Source organism: Vigna angularis, chromosome 3 (assembly GCF_016808095.1).
Source record: "Vigna angularis cultivar LongXiaoDou No.4 chromosome 3, ASM1680809v1, whole genome shotgun sequence".
Classification (NCBI taxonomy): Eukaryota; Viridiplantae; Streptophyta; class Magnoliopsida; order Fabales; family Fabaceae; genus Vigna; species Vigna angularis.
In genome coordinates this window covers 2,733,670-2,749,874 of record NC_068972.1, presented here as the reverse complement: position 1 = coordinate 2,749,874, position 16,205 = coordinate 2,733,670, and the positions used below count along the sequence as shown (strand labels likewise).

At 36.8% G+C, this 16,205-nt stretch overlaps 1 protein-coding gene across 1 annotated transcript; it reads left to right on the top strand.

Moving 5' to 3' along the window:
- The first annotated feature begins 5,256 nt into the window (after window positions 1-5,256).
- Window positions 5,257-8,513, top strand: LOC108325142 (LEAF RUST 10 DISEASE-RESISTANCE LOCUS RECEPTOR-LIKE PROTEIN KINASE-like 2.1). Its single transcript, XM_017558155.2, has 3 exons — window positions 5,257-6,129; window positions 7,074-7,112; window positions 7,339-8,513. Exons 1-3 carry the CDS (start codon window positions 5,289-5,291, stop codon window positions 8,448-8,450), a joined length of 1,992 nt encoding a protein of 663 aa, XP_017413644.1. The 5' UTR covers window positions 5,257-5,288; the 3' UTR covers window positions 8,451-8,513.
- The last annotated feature ends 7,692 nt before the right edge of the window (window positions 8,514-16,205 follow it).

The window sequence follows — 16,205 nt, the reverse complement described above, 5'->3', positions numbered from 1 at the left end:
GACTTAAAATTTAATTTCTTAACAGATATTCATTTTAAAAGCATTGTATATGTTTATTATTTTTTTAATTTTATTCCAAAAGGCTAATTCCATAATGCTGAAATGAATCTTGGCTAGTGTTTTGGACATCCTAAACAGCTCGCTCATCTCCACCAACCTGCCAAAGGCAAGAGAGGGTTGGCTAGTGCACTAACTTATTTTTATTTTTAATTAAAAATTAAAACAATTTTTTTAAATTAAAATATTAAATTTTTGATAATATTTTTTGAAGAATGAAAATATATAATAATTTAAATTGATAACACGTACAAATTAATTTTCACTTTTAGTCATAATAAAAATCATTTAAAATGTAAGATAATAATTATTTTTACTATTATAAATATTAATTAATTAATTAAAAATATAACAAATATTTATATGATTTAATTTATTTTAAAAATGAATATAAATAAGAAATAAATTATAAATATAAAATTTTTATAAAAGAAAAATTAAAGAGAAATAAATTGGTGAATCAATCACAAGTTTGCTTTTGGACAAAAGCAAGTCAAATTTTTTTTGTTTTATTAGCATATTAGCCAGCCCTGTCTTATTTGTAGCATGCCAATGATAAACAGAACTAAAATGGACTGCAATGACACCTTTTAAAACTGTTACAAGTCAGGTTTAAAATTGGTGAAATGTCATTTTAAAAATTTTGGAGTTGTACTTAAAAATTGAAGACTTGCAGAAAGTAGAAGTGATGTCAATTTTGTTATGCTAAATTTGATTGGGTCACTTCTAAGTCAAACTAGGAGAGAGGATGTGATGATAATTGGGCCTATAACTTCGAATTGTATTAGAACAATAGTAATAAATTAATAACTCGAAGGGAATTCCTAAATCACCTCACATATATCAATTCTAAAAAAAAGGACTCCACATATAAGTTCAAAACTACGTCATCCACTTTCTCTTCAGAAATGCTCGTATGGATGACATTTGGAGAAGATATAGAACAAAACCCACCATAGATCTTTTGAAAAATTATGAAGATAGTTCGAAATTGAAAATTTCGCAAAGGAATGAAAGGGATTTTTTTTTTTTTTAAATTATTTATTTATTTATTTAAGAAGGAAAAGAATAAAGAAAAGGAGAAAACTAACTGTGTTCTGACAAAGAAATACAGAATTTGTCAACAAGAAGAAATAAAAGCATTGACTATACTACTCTATTTTCTTTGCACTAGACAAATTTTTACAGTTAACTTGCAAGGAACAAAAAATTTAGATAGGTGGATAAGTAATTGACAAAAAAAAAATATGTGAATTAACATAAATAGTTTTCTATTACAGTGTCTTCGACACAATTTTTTACTGTTTTTGTAAGGACTTGGATTTGAGTCAGCAAAAAGGGGACGACAAGTGGCAAAAGATGAGAGGTTGAGTACTTTAAAATAAAATTACATTAGTTTGGAAACATTGGTTTTTAACTCATTCCTCTTGTCTGAGAAACCATTCCTCTTCCTGCAAGCTCTCTCCTCCTCCTATATCTTCTCCCTTTCCATTCTTCACACTGAACCATTGAATTCTCGATTAGGTGCTGCCCCAACGATCACAAAGTAGCGGGTGTTGCTCTTAGTCGATCAATTTTCTCTAATCTGAACCGGTAAGAAAACCCCCTTTCTCATGTGCCCTAGGGTTGTAAGCATGTGATTGAACTTGTTGCATGCAACCCATTTCGTTTTCTTCCATAATCTAGCTTCTATTTGGTGCTAAGATTCGTTTTCTATCATCAATTGATGATTTATAGGTGATTCTAACATTTTGAAAGTGCAAGCCAGTGGTCTAGGGTTCCTACTTGAGCTTGGTTGTCTACACTAGAGGTAAGGGGAGCTAGTTCTATTTTTGATTTTACTGTGTGGAGTGAATGCATGATAAAATTTTGAAATGGTATGTTGTGGAAGCATGAACTTGGTTCTAGTAAACTTGAAATGCATGTATGGAAGTGTGTGTTATGTGATTTTGGTGATTGATGTCTATAAACTGTTTGGAATGACTTAGAATGATGGAATTGTGTATGTTGGAACTGTTTTGGCGTGAAAATTCTGTGGTAGTACTGTTAGAAAGGAAATAAAGTGTCTTTAGAGTCAATTTTAGGCCATTTTAGAGGAAGTGAGGTAGGGATTTTGAGTAAATGAAGGTTGCAGTGTTCCTGGACTGTTTGGGCAGCCTAGACAAGTCCATTGTGACTTGTTAGAAGCATAACAGTAGTTGAAAACAGGTTCCAAGTAGTAGAATTGGATTTGGGTACCTAAGTTGTGAAAATTGGTGTTTTAGGGTTGAATTTGAGTATGAATCACTTTAGAATGGAATTAGGAATGTTTATAATCAATTAGGTAAGTCCAATCACGGATAAAACAAGAATTAAGGGTGTTAGAAGTTGATAAAAATGGTTGGAAATGGTAAGGGGAAACTCTGGCCTCATTCTGCATAATTCTGCAGAATTCTGCAGAGAGACAAGAGCTGACCGTTCGTCCATGTCTGATTTGGACGATCGGTCATGCACCGACTGAACTGACCGTTCGTTCAGATGTTGCTATAGCGTTAAGACACTTAACGTTCGTCCTTGGATATGCGTCAGGAATCAGTTAGCGTTCGTCCATTGGAATGTGTTAGTGATAGTTAGCGTTCGTCCTTGAGCCAGTGTTAGTAATCAGTTAGCGTTCATCCTAGTGATGTTAGCGTTCGGTCTGGATCATGTGTTAAGTGATAATAGCGTTCGGTCTTATACTCTCAGGTAGCAAGTGTTAGCGTTCGGTCATGATGAGGCTTGGTATTGAAGCGTTCGTCCTAGTTATATTAGCGTTCGTTCTCGATGAGGTTCGTCCTCGGGACTGGTCATGGGTAGCGTTCGGTCATGATGAGGCTTGATATTGAAGTGTTCGTCCAAATAGGGTTCGTCCAAGTGCTTTTGACGTTCGTCCAAGTAGTTCGTCCAAGGGGTGAGGACGTTCGTCCAAACAGTGTCCGTCCAAGGGCTTTTGGGCGCTCGTCCAAGTAGTTCGTCCAATGGGTTAGGACGTTCGTCCATCCGCCCAAGGGCTTTTGGCGCTCGTCCAATTAGTGTTCGTCCAGAGATGATATTTTCTGTTATGTTTTCTCTCATTCCAGTAAGTTATGGTATTTAAATATTTCGGTTACAAATTACGAATGCATCTTCATGTGATCCAGATTGGTTGAAAGTGTATGGTTATAAGTGGTTTGTGATGTACATTGTTGATCCAAAAAGGAATATCATGACATTTAAAATGGTCGGATTTAATCGGAAATTTAGATCTCTCGGTGGGATCAGTTAGTGTATCGAATGAATGTAAGAGGCTTCCATATGGGGGGTTATCCCTAACACTCCAACGGTCTTTCATTCTCACTTAGAGAGGATTGACGCGTGTGGTGGGAGTAGTGGGAGGTCCTAGGGTAGACGCTATCACTGGAGGTCTATTTCGCGGTAACGGACTAGCCTTGTGTATGGTCGGGTGGAACCCCTCGGCAATGGCTTTGCAAAGCAGTAGAGGCCATCACAAGTGCACAACCCGCCCCAGCTCTACATACATTCTATGTCCGGACGTGTCTAGAGTCTTAACATGATAGGATGCTTGTCTTGATGAGTTTTATGAAATAAATGCTTATGTTTATGATGACTTATGTGTATGGATATTCTGGTAAATGCTAGATTGGTTGAAAATGAATTGTATAATTGTTTGAGACCTAGCTCACCCTTGCATTTGTATGTGTTGCATGTGTTTGCTTTCCCCCTTGCGATGATCATCCAATCCTTTGGATGTGAGCAGTAGGTGATGGTGTACCTTTGGAGCAAGCTTTGGAAGTTGAGGAAGACCTAGCACCTAGTGCTTAGGATTTCTACTAGCTCTTATGTTATATAGCTCTTCATTTTGAAAGACTTCTAGACTTCATTTTATCATGATCCGTCATTTCGGGAAACTTTTTAGGTCTCTTTAAAATTTCATTAGTCTTGTATTTCGGAAAATTATGAACTTGTACTTAAGGTTTAAAACTTCTCAGCCAGACTTGGATAGCTGTACTCCTTAATTCTATCTATTGTGTACCCTTAACTGCTTTCTATTATTATAATCGATGCATTCTACATATATACATTGCTATATATTTTGGGATGTCACAGTTTTATCCCATAGTATGTTTGAACAAATTTATTTATATTTATTGGAAATAAAAGTGAAGTTTTTAAAGTTAAAGTTAATTTAAACATAAGTTAAATTATAAAAATTATATAAGAGAACCTTTTATGAATAAATTAAAAATAATGTTACATGCAAATATAATTTATAGTTTCTGATTTTATTTTTGTATATCAAATAATTTCATATCACCTTAAAATCGAGATTGAGATTAATTTAAATATAAATTTTTCTTTTAATTCTTTAAAGTACCTTTTAAAAATAAAATCAGGTGTAGAATTTTGTAGTCAAGATCAGTGAAGAAGTACAGATAACTTAATTTAAAACCCATTAATATTTCGTATTTCATAATGTACAATTAAAGGAGACTTAGAGAGTAACGGGCTGGCAAAGAATTTTTTTTACTTGAAGTTGGTCAATTTGTTGAATTGGAGGCACCATTTTTAATAAAGAAATATCCTTTGTTTGAAATAAAAAAGGTTACTTCTGTATCTATAAAATAGTTGACTTAGAAATAATTTGAATATTCCAAACCACTGCTTGGTCTTTAAATTTCTTTTCAATTCCACCATTGGTGCATTATCAATTATTTAGGGGCTGCTATTGGGTGTTTTTCATTGCATATATTTAGCTCTCGGTTATATTATTGAGAAATATGAAGATATTAATACAATATTTCTGGGTTATATACTTCATCAAACATTTTTTTTTATATTTTAGAAACTTACTAAAACACAATTAAGGCTATTAAATTCTTATTCTGTATTTTAAGAATGTTAAATTTTGTTCTAACTAAAAAGAATAACCGTACAAATAAAATTACTTTTACAAACACAACTTTTGAACTAATTTTTTTAATATAAATTCAAATAAAAACTATTTTTTTTTTGCTGCGGGAAAACCAATTTGATGGATCATATTACATTTTATTTATACAATATATTATTTATTTGTTCAAATAAGCCAATAAACTTTAAGTTTCTCTCTGTTCATAATTATTATCATGTCATTTGTTTTTTGAGATAATTAATTCAATTGAAAGTGAAGAGGGAGAGAATATACAACTCCTTTTTTCTCTCCGTTCATAATTATGTTTCCCCTCTTCAACGATCTCCATCCACAGCTAGAGAGAAAACCTTCAAAGATGATAAACCAAAACACCCAATTTTTTATCCTCAAATCCCTCCTTTCTCCCATCACCAATTCCTACATCATCATCTTCTACCTCCTCGCCCAAATCACTTATTCTCAAGTCGATCCTAAATTCGTTGCCTGTGCACCCAAAACCTGCCCCAACAACAACCAATCTATTACCTTTCCTTTTTACATCCAAGGAACGCAAGAACCATACTGTGGGAGCCCTGGTTTTGAAATCTCCTGTTCTCCAGATGGCTTCCCTATCCTCAATCTCTCTCACACCCAATACCTCATTCATCAAATCTTCTACCAAAATCAGTCCCTGCGACTGTCCAATGCCGCGTTCTCAGCTTTGCAATCAAACACCACCAGAGGTTGTCTTGTTCCAACTCAGAATCTCACTCTTCCTCCTACTAACGTGTTCCGTGTTGCTCCGAATCAAACGGACATGGTGTTGTTCTACGGCTGTGACGCACCTTCGCTTCACGAACAAAGAGTTGGGTGTTCTGCAGAAAACGAGACGAGTTCCGTTTTGGCATTGGATAAAAGAGATGAAAATATAAGCGTTGTGGCAGAGAATTGCAAGGGTGAGGTGGTGGATACGGTTGTGGAAGATGGAATAGGAGGGGTTGCTGAAGCGTTGAGCAAAGGGTTTTTGCTGTCGTGGACTGCGAGTAACTGCAACGTCTGCAACAGTACCGGAGGGAGGTGCGGTTTTGATTCAAATATGTACGCTTTCAGGTGTTATTGCACTGACAGAGTTCATTCTGCCAAATGTGGAGAGGATGATCCAGGTCAGTCACTCTTTTCTCTTTTGATGTACGTGCATCCCAAAAATTGGCCATTGCATAAGCGAATTAAATATGTTTGGGCGAATCCCTCTCTATAGTCTCTTCTGTGTTTCGGAGTTAAGCTCCAAGGTAAAATTTACCTACACTTATATATTATAAGTTTTCCTAATTTGTATTTGATTATCTAACAGTTCTCTTTCAAATTCTTTCTCAATAACAAGTCTAACAACAACAAAAAAGAACTAGATGTAACATCTCAAAAAGCGAAAAACCAAATTACTTGGAATCTTACAGTTAGATTCGCTTATTATAAATAAATAACAAAGTTACGTCTTTAAGAATTAGGTATTTATGACAATTATCAAGGTCAGAGCACGACTTTGTTGAAGGAATATAAATGTTTGTAATGACAATGTTTGGCAACGAGGAGAAAAATAAATAAATAAATAAAAACTAAGTAGAAACTTAAATATGTTTGGAGAAAAGGAAAATAAAAAATAAATGAAATCAAAATTTAAAGATTGATATAAAAGTAAGTGAAAAATAAAATAAAAAAAATACTCATTAGGTTCATTTACTCGTCAACACTTTTTCTTTCTTACCGATCAAACATACGAGAGAACTAACCTGTTATATTTAAAACCAGGAGTACGGAAAATATGTTTATGTTTATAGCTCAATTGGTTATGCAAGTTTGTGAGTTGAAGCAATCCCTTATTCTGTCGTATAATTTTAAGTTTTTTCCATTCTTTGTTTTAATAGTATAGGTCGTTACATAATATAAAATATATTGATTATTATGATTAAAAATATCGAGTGATCAAAAGAATTGTTTTTTTAAATATTCTTAAGACGTAAATAAAAATAAATACTAATTAATATCAGCAACCTAAATAATATATCCAGCATTTGAAATTCGCTTTGATATATTTGTTTGTCTTCTGCAGGGATAACCAATAAGAACAGGGCTACAATGGTGAAAATAGGTATAACACTACAAACAAATTCAATTCAATTTCGTTATTTTATTACTACAGTCGGAAAATTAATTATTCTATAAATACTTTTTTCTCATAGTACAAGAGATAACTACTATAAAGTATTAAAGAGATTTATCAAACAAACCAATATATGTGTTGATTCATAAAAAGAATAGTCTTTAACATGTTACTTACGCTATACATTTTCCTTTGATATTGTAAAATTCTCCAGCTTCGGCAGTGGGGGTTGTTGGAGTTGTAGTGGTGGTAATCTTGGCTTGTTGGTTTAGGACAAAGATCTATCCCTCGTCTCTTTTGTTTCGGAGGGATAACCCAACCCATCATGTTATTCAGAAGTTTTTGAAGGAACAGGGACCTCTTCCTATAACTAGGCACAATTATTCAGAGATTAAGAAAATGACCAACTCTTTTAAAAACAAGTTGGGGCAAGGAGGCTTCGGTAGCGTATATAAAGGGAAGTTACATGATGGACGTGTTGTTGCAGTAAAGATTTTAGCTGAATCAAAAGGCAACGGCGAAGAATTTATCAATGAAGTCGCAAGTATCAGTACAACTTCACATGTTAACATTGTCAGACTCCTGGGATTTTGTTTTGATGGTTCTAAACGTGCTCTAATATATGAGTTTATGTCTAATGGATCTCTTGACAAGTTCATATATCAAGACAAAAATCCATTACAGGTTGCTCATCAATTGGATTGCCAGATAATGTATAACATTGCAATTGGCATTGCTCGTGGATTAGAGTATTTACACAGAGGTTGCAACACTAGAATCTTGCATTTTGACATAAAACCTCACAACATATTACTGGATGAGAATTTTAGTCCCAAAATTTCAGATTTTGGACTTGCAAAAATATGTCCAACAAGAGAAAGTGCGGTATCCATTACTGGTGCGAGGGGAACTGCAGGTTATATTGCTCCAGAAGTTTTCTGCAGAAACTTTGGCGCCGTGTCACATAAATCAGATGTTTACAGTTATGGAATGATGATCTTGGAAATGGTTGGTAGAAGAAAGAATGTTAAGATTGAAATCGATCGTTCAAGTGAATTGTATTTTCCTTATTGGATTTACGATCGTCTTGAATCAAATCAAGAGCTTGATCTACAAATTGTAAGGAATGAAAGTGATGACAAAATGATGAGAAAAATGGCAATGGTAGGTTTGTGGTGCATACAAACTCACCCTTCAAGTCGACCAACAATAAGTAGCGTGGTGGAAATGTTAGAGAAAAAAGTTGAATTATTGGAATTTCCGTCTAAACCGTTTTTGTCTTCTCCTTCACCATCTCCGCCTCATTTGTCACAGGAGACACCATAGCTTTGTCAGAAACAATTATTTTTTACTTTTAATTTGTTAGAACAAATATATTTATTTCTTATACGTCTTTTAATCATGTCTTAGTATCATATTTAGTCAGTGGAGATCTTTTTTTTTAGAATACTCGTTGCTGCATTTTGTTTACTAACTTTATTTATAATCAACTACTATTTTGAACTTATAATTTTTATATTAAAATTAAGCTTTATATATTTAGTTTGTTTATCTCATATTATCATTCATATTATTCAATAAATTTTTGTTCCAAAAATATTTATTTCAATTTAATTATAATAAAAAAAATTATATTTATAAACAACAGGTATTTTCAATATATTTGTTATAGTCAAATCATAATATACATAATTTCAATAACAGAGTGTATTATTAAAAATTGAAAATTATAAATTTTTTTAAAACTTTAGAAGATGAAAAATAACTGACCATTTCAATTTCAATTATTTTTTAAAATTCGGATTCATAATGTAAACTAGAAATTTGAAATTTAAAATATAAGATAACCAAGTTTAAATTTGAAATTTGAAATTACAAATTATTGTAAACTTGTAGTAACAAAAAATTTATTTGAAATTCAAAATAGAAAAGTTGTAAAAGGAAACCTTTTTTGTTAACTTTCTTAACGTGTTTGAAGGCATTTCACGTCATAATTATAAATTTTAAAATATTATATAAAATAGCAAACCAACAATTAAATATGGACATCATTAATAAACTCAAACTAAACTAAAAAATAAAATTAAAAATAATATTTCACGTTAAATTCAAAGTTATTGTAAGTATAAATTAATATTATTTTATCAAATATAAATATTGTTAAGTTATTGTCTCTTCCTCAGATAATATTTTTCATCACTATTTAAAGTATAAAATTTATTTTTAAATTCTTGATTTACTTTTAGTTTTAATAAAAACAAAATTCAACAATCTTAAAAATAATCTTCTTGTTACGCATGTCAAAATATTAGTATATATATATATATATATATATTATATATACACATCTATATATACACATGTACATATAAATATATGGGGTTTGCTATCATGTGTAAAGTCTTTTTTTAGTTAGTACATTTTTAGCAATGTGTACCAGGTTTTGGTAGACAAAAATACCTTCATATATTATGGATTTTAAGGTTTAAGGTAAATGATATTTGAATAATTTTCATTCTTAAAAAAACAAGAAACCTTTAAACTCTTGCATACCTCCCTCCTTCCTCTCAACATTTTCTCTTTCATTTTTCTCACTTTAATCTTTTCTCTGTCATTCCTATAGCCTCAACGAAAAAAAATCAGAAATACTCATCTAACCGTAATCCACCTTCTTCATTTATCTAATTTTTTTTATCTCATCTCCATCTTTTCTCACATCCATACATAGGAACCCGCGTCACCATAATTTGTTGTTTTTTATTTGTTCGTTCATTTGTTTTTCAATTTAATAACAAAATAACTGATGATGTTCACGTTGATTTTTGATTGTAGGGTTGTATTATATCTTTTCCCTTCTGATTGTAATTAAATTTGTAAGAAAATAAAGTCAACAATAATTTCAAAACAAAAAAAAACAAGAAACCCCCACGAAAAAACATCAACCCATAGTAGTTGCAAAGCATTTAGTTTCTTAATACAAATTTTGATAAAATCATAAAAATGAAAGGAGTTAAAGTTAAATTATGAGCGTGATTTTTTGTGTGTATAATAAATTAGAAAAATAAAATTAAACAATAATATGGTTGTAGGTGAAAATATTTAAAAAGAAACTTAATGTTAAGTTAAAAATTAGTAATATAAGTGTAAATTATTTAGGTTTATTTATAAACTGTTTCGGTGTAAACTTTGTCCGGTGTGTCTTTGTTGCTCCTGGCTGTCTGGGATGCTTGCTCTTTTCCAATTGTTGTTGTTCATACTCGCCAAAGGAGGGGGAGGTACCTGCAAAGATACTCCGACGCTCAAGTCAGATGTGAGTTATGGAGCCTCAGCTCTCAAGAGAGTGATTATGATACTGCTCTGAAATATTATTTGGAGTCTCTAGACATAAAGAGAACGTACCTGGACCTTGGCCCTGTTACTGTATTTATAAGCAAAATAAGAAATAACCACCTTACCTAAAAATGTGGTTAGTGGCTTTATAAATATCTTACATATTTTATGTAATAAATATAATATTTAAGATAAAATATCTTACTACATAACATGCCCCCCAAGTCCGAGTTAACCGTTCCGTTTTACGGACGTGGTAACTATAGGACTTATGAGTTTGATGGAGGTTGTATTCGCTGTATTAGAGAGCGTAAACCAAGGAGGACCGAGCGGTAGAGGCTGTATAGCCGAAGGTCATAGAAGCTGAATGCTTGAGGCCACGGACGGTAGAGGTCGAGTGGCATGTGAGGCCGAATGATTGAAGCCAACCGGACGGACGTCAATGAGGCCGAATGGACAACATTAATGGCGTCGAACGGCCGAATACTTGAATGCTCGTACACAATACTTGAACGCTCGTACACAGGAATTTTCGAGCGGTTGAAATCAAAAGGAGGCCGAACGGTTGACTGCTTTAACGCTTGACACAGTGATTGTCGAGGGGTTGAAACCAAAACGCGAGGCCGAACGGCCGACTGTTTGAACGCTCAACACAGTGATTGTCGAGGGGTTGAAACCAAAAGGCGAGGCCGAACGGCCGACTGTTTTAACGCTCGACACAGTGATTGTCGAGGGGTTGAAACCAAAAGGCGAGGCCGAACAGCTGACTCTTTGAATGTTGTTGACATTGATGGTCGAGCGTTGAGGCCGAACGACTGACTCTTTAAACGTTCGTTGACATTGACGGTCGAGCGTTGAGGCCGAACGACTGACTCTTTGAACGTTCGTTGACATTGATGGTCGAGCGTTGAGGCCGGACGGCTGACTCTTTGAACGTTCGTTGACATTGACGGTCGAGCGTTGAGGCCGAACGGCTGACTCTTTGAACGTTCGTTGACATTGATGGTCGAGCGTTGAAACCAAATGACGAACGCTTTCGATTTCGAACGATAGAATGTTTGAAAATTTGATGTTCTTGGGCGAACATAAGCTAGGCTAGAGGATGGTCCCCTAGGTTTGATGGTTTGATGTTATTGGGTGAACATAAGCTAGGCTAGAGGATGGTCCCCTAGGTTTGATGGTTTGATGTTCTTGGGCGAATATAAGCTAGGGCTTAGAGGATGGTCCCCTAGGTTTGATGGTCTGGGTGTTCTAGGGCGAACATCTACCAGCGGGAGTGTATCCCTTTGTTCAATGCACCTGGGTGTTCTAGAGCGAACATCTACCAGCGGGAGTGTATCCCTTTATTCAATGCACCTGGGTGTGCTAGGGCGAACATCTACCAGCGGGAGTGTATCCCTTTATTCAATGCGCCTGGGTGTTCTAGGGCGAACGTCTACCAGGTCTAGGAGTGTTCCCCAATTTTAGTGTTCAGCATGAACGACTCTCAGGTGTCCGCTTTTACATACAAGAGGTGCTTATCTGCACTGTAAGAAACAATATTAAGCATATAGATGAGACCATTCGGTTAAGTTGTAAACCTGGCGGTCGAACGTCAGGCGAAATGCTGGACGCTCGAGATCGAGCGTCAGAGAGATCGGATGGCCGAACGGTCGTGTCGATGGATGGTCGAGCCATAAAAGCCGAGTTGACGAACGTCAGTGAGGCTGAGTGCTGTACGTTGGTGAAAACGAATGCTGGAATGCTTGAGACGCGAATCGCCGAACGACTGAGGCGAAAGGGTGGAGGCCAAGCGGCCGAACGTCATTGAGGACCAATGGGCGAGCATCAGTTTAGTCGAATGGCCGAATGTTGGAGCGCTCGTGGCCATGGATGGTCGAGCGTCAATGAAGCTGAAAGGCCGAACGTCCGCGAGGCTGATTGCTGGACGCTTGAAGCCGAACGTCAATGAAGCTGAAAGGCCGAACGTCCGCGAGGCCGAATGGTGGACGCTTGAGACCACATAAAACATCGCAATTGAGGCAGAAGGGATGAGCACAAGTGACCGAACGTCCGTGAGACTTAATGGCCAAACGACGATTGAAGCCAAGAGGACGAACGTCATTGAGGCCAGATGGCTGAACATCAGTTGGGTCGAACGGACGCGGCGGTCGAATGCTTTAGGCCGAACGTCCAGAAGGCAGAATGTCGGACGTTTTAGGCCGAACGTCCTTTAGAACGAATTCTGGAACGCTTGAGACGCGGATGGCTGAACGACTAAGGTCAAGGTGCCGAACGTCACAAATGCCGAGTTGTCGACCGGTCAAGGCCAGGTGACGAACTTCAGGAGGTCGAACATGAGTATGGCCGAATGCTGGAGCCCTCGTGTTGATGTATAGTCGAGCGGTAGAGACCGAACGTCAATTGTGAGCGAACTGCCGAACGCTTGAGACCAAGACGCTGAACGTCATTGAGGACCAATGGGCGAACGTTATTGAGGCGAGTGACCGAACGATCTAGGCCAAGGATGGCCGAACGTTCTAGGCCAAGGATGGCCGAGTGACATGTGAGGCTGAATGCGAGGACTGTTTGAACGCTCGACATAATGGTTGTCGAGCGGCCTAGTGGCACGTGAGGCCGAGCGCTAGGGACCGAACGTCAGGAGGTTTGAACGCTCGACACATAGGTTGTCGAGCTGGACATTGTCGAACGGTGATGAGGACAGTTTTGTCGATCGATCACGGTCGACACTCGGTCTTGTTGTCGACCAGGGTGAACGAACTTGATGTGCGGCTCGTTCTTGGTGGTCGTCCGGGACATTGTCGAACGACAATGAGGTAGGTTTTGTCGATCGGTCACGGTCGACACTCGGTCTCGCGGTCGACCAAGGTGGACGACCTTAGAGTGCGTCGAATGGTTGATCGCCAGGGAGGTCGAACGGTGAGGTCGGATGACCAAAATATTTGTGAGGGCGAACGGCGAGAATTTCGGTCGTCCAGCCTCGCTGTCGTTCGTTCGAGTGCTGCAGCGCTTATGGTCACTGATGGCCTCGCTGTCGTTCCTCCAAACGAGCGTACGATCGGTTAAGGACGACCGTACTTTGTCGATCACCAGTGGTCCACTAAGTGGACGATCGATCGAGGTGCTATCGCATCAGTGTTCGACAAAAATGGGCGATCGGTCGAGGACGACCGTGTGCTGTCTATCACCAATGGTTTGATAAAGTGGGCGATCTTGGAGGATCGTTGAGTCCATGTGTCGGACTTATTGGACGGTTCAGTAAAAGTGGGGTTTCAGGCCAAATTAGTTGCTGCGTTCACAATGGGTGGTGGCGGATTTCGGCAACGCTAGCCGAGGCCCTACAGAGGAGAGATTGGATGAAACCTTCCATGACAGAGAAGGAAACATCTGCTCAGAGATTCATTCGCGAACCCTAAATTGTCGATGACATATGGGGATTAGAAATCTGAACGTTGTGGTGGCAGAAACAAAACGGCACGTGGATGCCGTGGGTGCTGCGGAAGACGCGGAAGGTAGTTCGGACAATGCGGCGGGCTTGGAGGCGCCGAAAGGGCTTGTCTCTGATTTGGGAATTTAGGGTTTTCGGTTTGTGGATTTGGGGTTTGTGGAAATTGGGAAATTAGGGATTTCTGGTGTACCTCTGTATCCTTAAGTTCTAAGGAGACAGGAACTGAAGTCTGGTGGATGAACCATGACCCTGTGATCAGAGCGTGAGTGACGGTAGTGGTGGTCTTCTTTGCGGACTAGGCTCATCACCAACTGTAGAGGATCGTTCCCGTTCTTACGAATTGGGGTTGGTTTTGATTACGCGTTTTGAGATCTGAGGAGTGGCGCCAATGAAGATGCTGGTGTAGGATGTTCTTGTTTGAGACGCATCGTGGATAGGAGTTCGGTGGTCTCCACCACTGTCGTAGGATCAGCGTGACCGTGTTTGGGAGGCGATGGGGATGAATTAATGATTCCCCTGTGACAGCGGTGTCTGGTGGCGCGATGGAGGCTGATGGATGGACCTGATTTGGAGGCGTTCTCTACGCTGGGTCTGACCCGCGAAGAGGCACAATTTCGCAAAGGTGTTTACAGTGGTATTAATGGCTCACGTGGGAGAATCCTTGCGATGATGCGGCAATAGCTTTATCCGAAGAAGGGATTCATCGAGGCCGAGGCTCCTCTTGTGGCTTCTTTGGGTTGGCACTCGGCCCCACGGTGGGCGCCAAAATGTTTCGGTGTAAACTTTGTCCGGTGTGTCTTTGTTGCTCCTGACTGTCTGGGATGCTTGCTCTTTTCCAATTGTTGTTATTCATACTCGCCAAAGGAGGGAGAGGTACCTGCAAAGATACTCCGACGCTCAAGTCAGATGTGAGTTATGGAGCCTCAGCTCTCAAGAGAGTGATTATGATACTGCTCTGAAATATTATTTGGAGTCTCTAGACATAAAGAGAACGTACCTGGACCTTGGCCCTGTTACTGTATTTGTAAGCAAAATAAGAAATAACCACCTTACCTAAAAATGTGGTTAGTGGCTTTATAAATATCTTAGATATTTTATGTAATAAATATAATATTTAAGATAAAATATCTTACTACATAACATAAACAAATTATTTAAAGAAAATTATTAGCAAATCAAATTATATTTTAAATTTATATTTTTTAAATAAAACTTTTATAAAAAATTCTATACTTTTTAATATAATAAAATTGAAAATAAAATATGAACACTAAAAAGATGAATCTCTTTACATAATACTATAGATATATAAATACATTATAGTTTTTTACTTTTATTTTACATATTAATTTTTTTTTTGTCTCGTTTGTTTTGAACAGTAGTCATGCATGTTGGAAAGGTGCATTTGTTCCGCAAAATTTGATTGGGTCATAGCTAACCGAAACTATTGGGTCATTAATAATTGAGCCTTCAGAGCAAACCAATTGAATTCTAACTGTCACAATTTTTTAATGACTTCCATTTCAGTGCGGTGAAAAATTACAAAGATATATTTTCTGTTTGAAATAGATATTCTGTTTATCAGTCACCGACAACATGACCTAAGAATTGTTGTAGCTTCAAATTGAATTGTTACGACAGTAATTTTGCAAGTACAAAAGGAGAGTTTGATAGATGTTTGTGAGTGTGGTCGTGTTGGGAGAAATCGTGGTGGAAAAATGGAAATGAAATGCTAGTGGGAAGACCCACAAGATCCACCATGAACATGCCACTTTTATTCTTCCCATCAGTCATATTCATCAGTTTTCAACCTTCTAATTTTCAGCAAATATACCCTCACGGACTTCGCCTCGTTTTGACTCATTTTTAAATTAGAAGTCATTTCATAATAATCAAAACTAAATTGTTATTTTTACCTCATTTGTCAACAGAAAAACAGCATACATAGTGTGAAGTCAAATAACGAAAATTCATACTTAGAAAATAAACAACTTCAACGCACAAAATAGTGTACAAAGCCCAACCCATAATCACTGTGAAACCTAAGATTGCTTTGAATGTGGAGACTCGATAACCTTTTTCTTTAATTTATGGTCCAAGCAATTGTAACGTCCAATTTCGTGATTAGACGTGTTTGAAAATGAATGTTTTTAAGAAAAAGAGATGGAAAGACAATTTTTTTTTAATTGAAAGTTACGGAATATTATAAAAATAATAAAAAATCATAACATGATATTGTTCATAAACTTTTTTACTTTAAATAAGTAAGAAAAGTTTTATAATTATCATTTTACTTTTTCGTA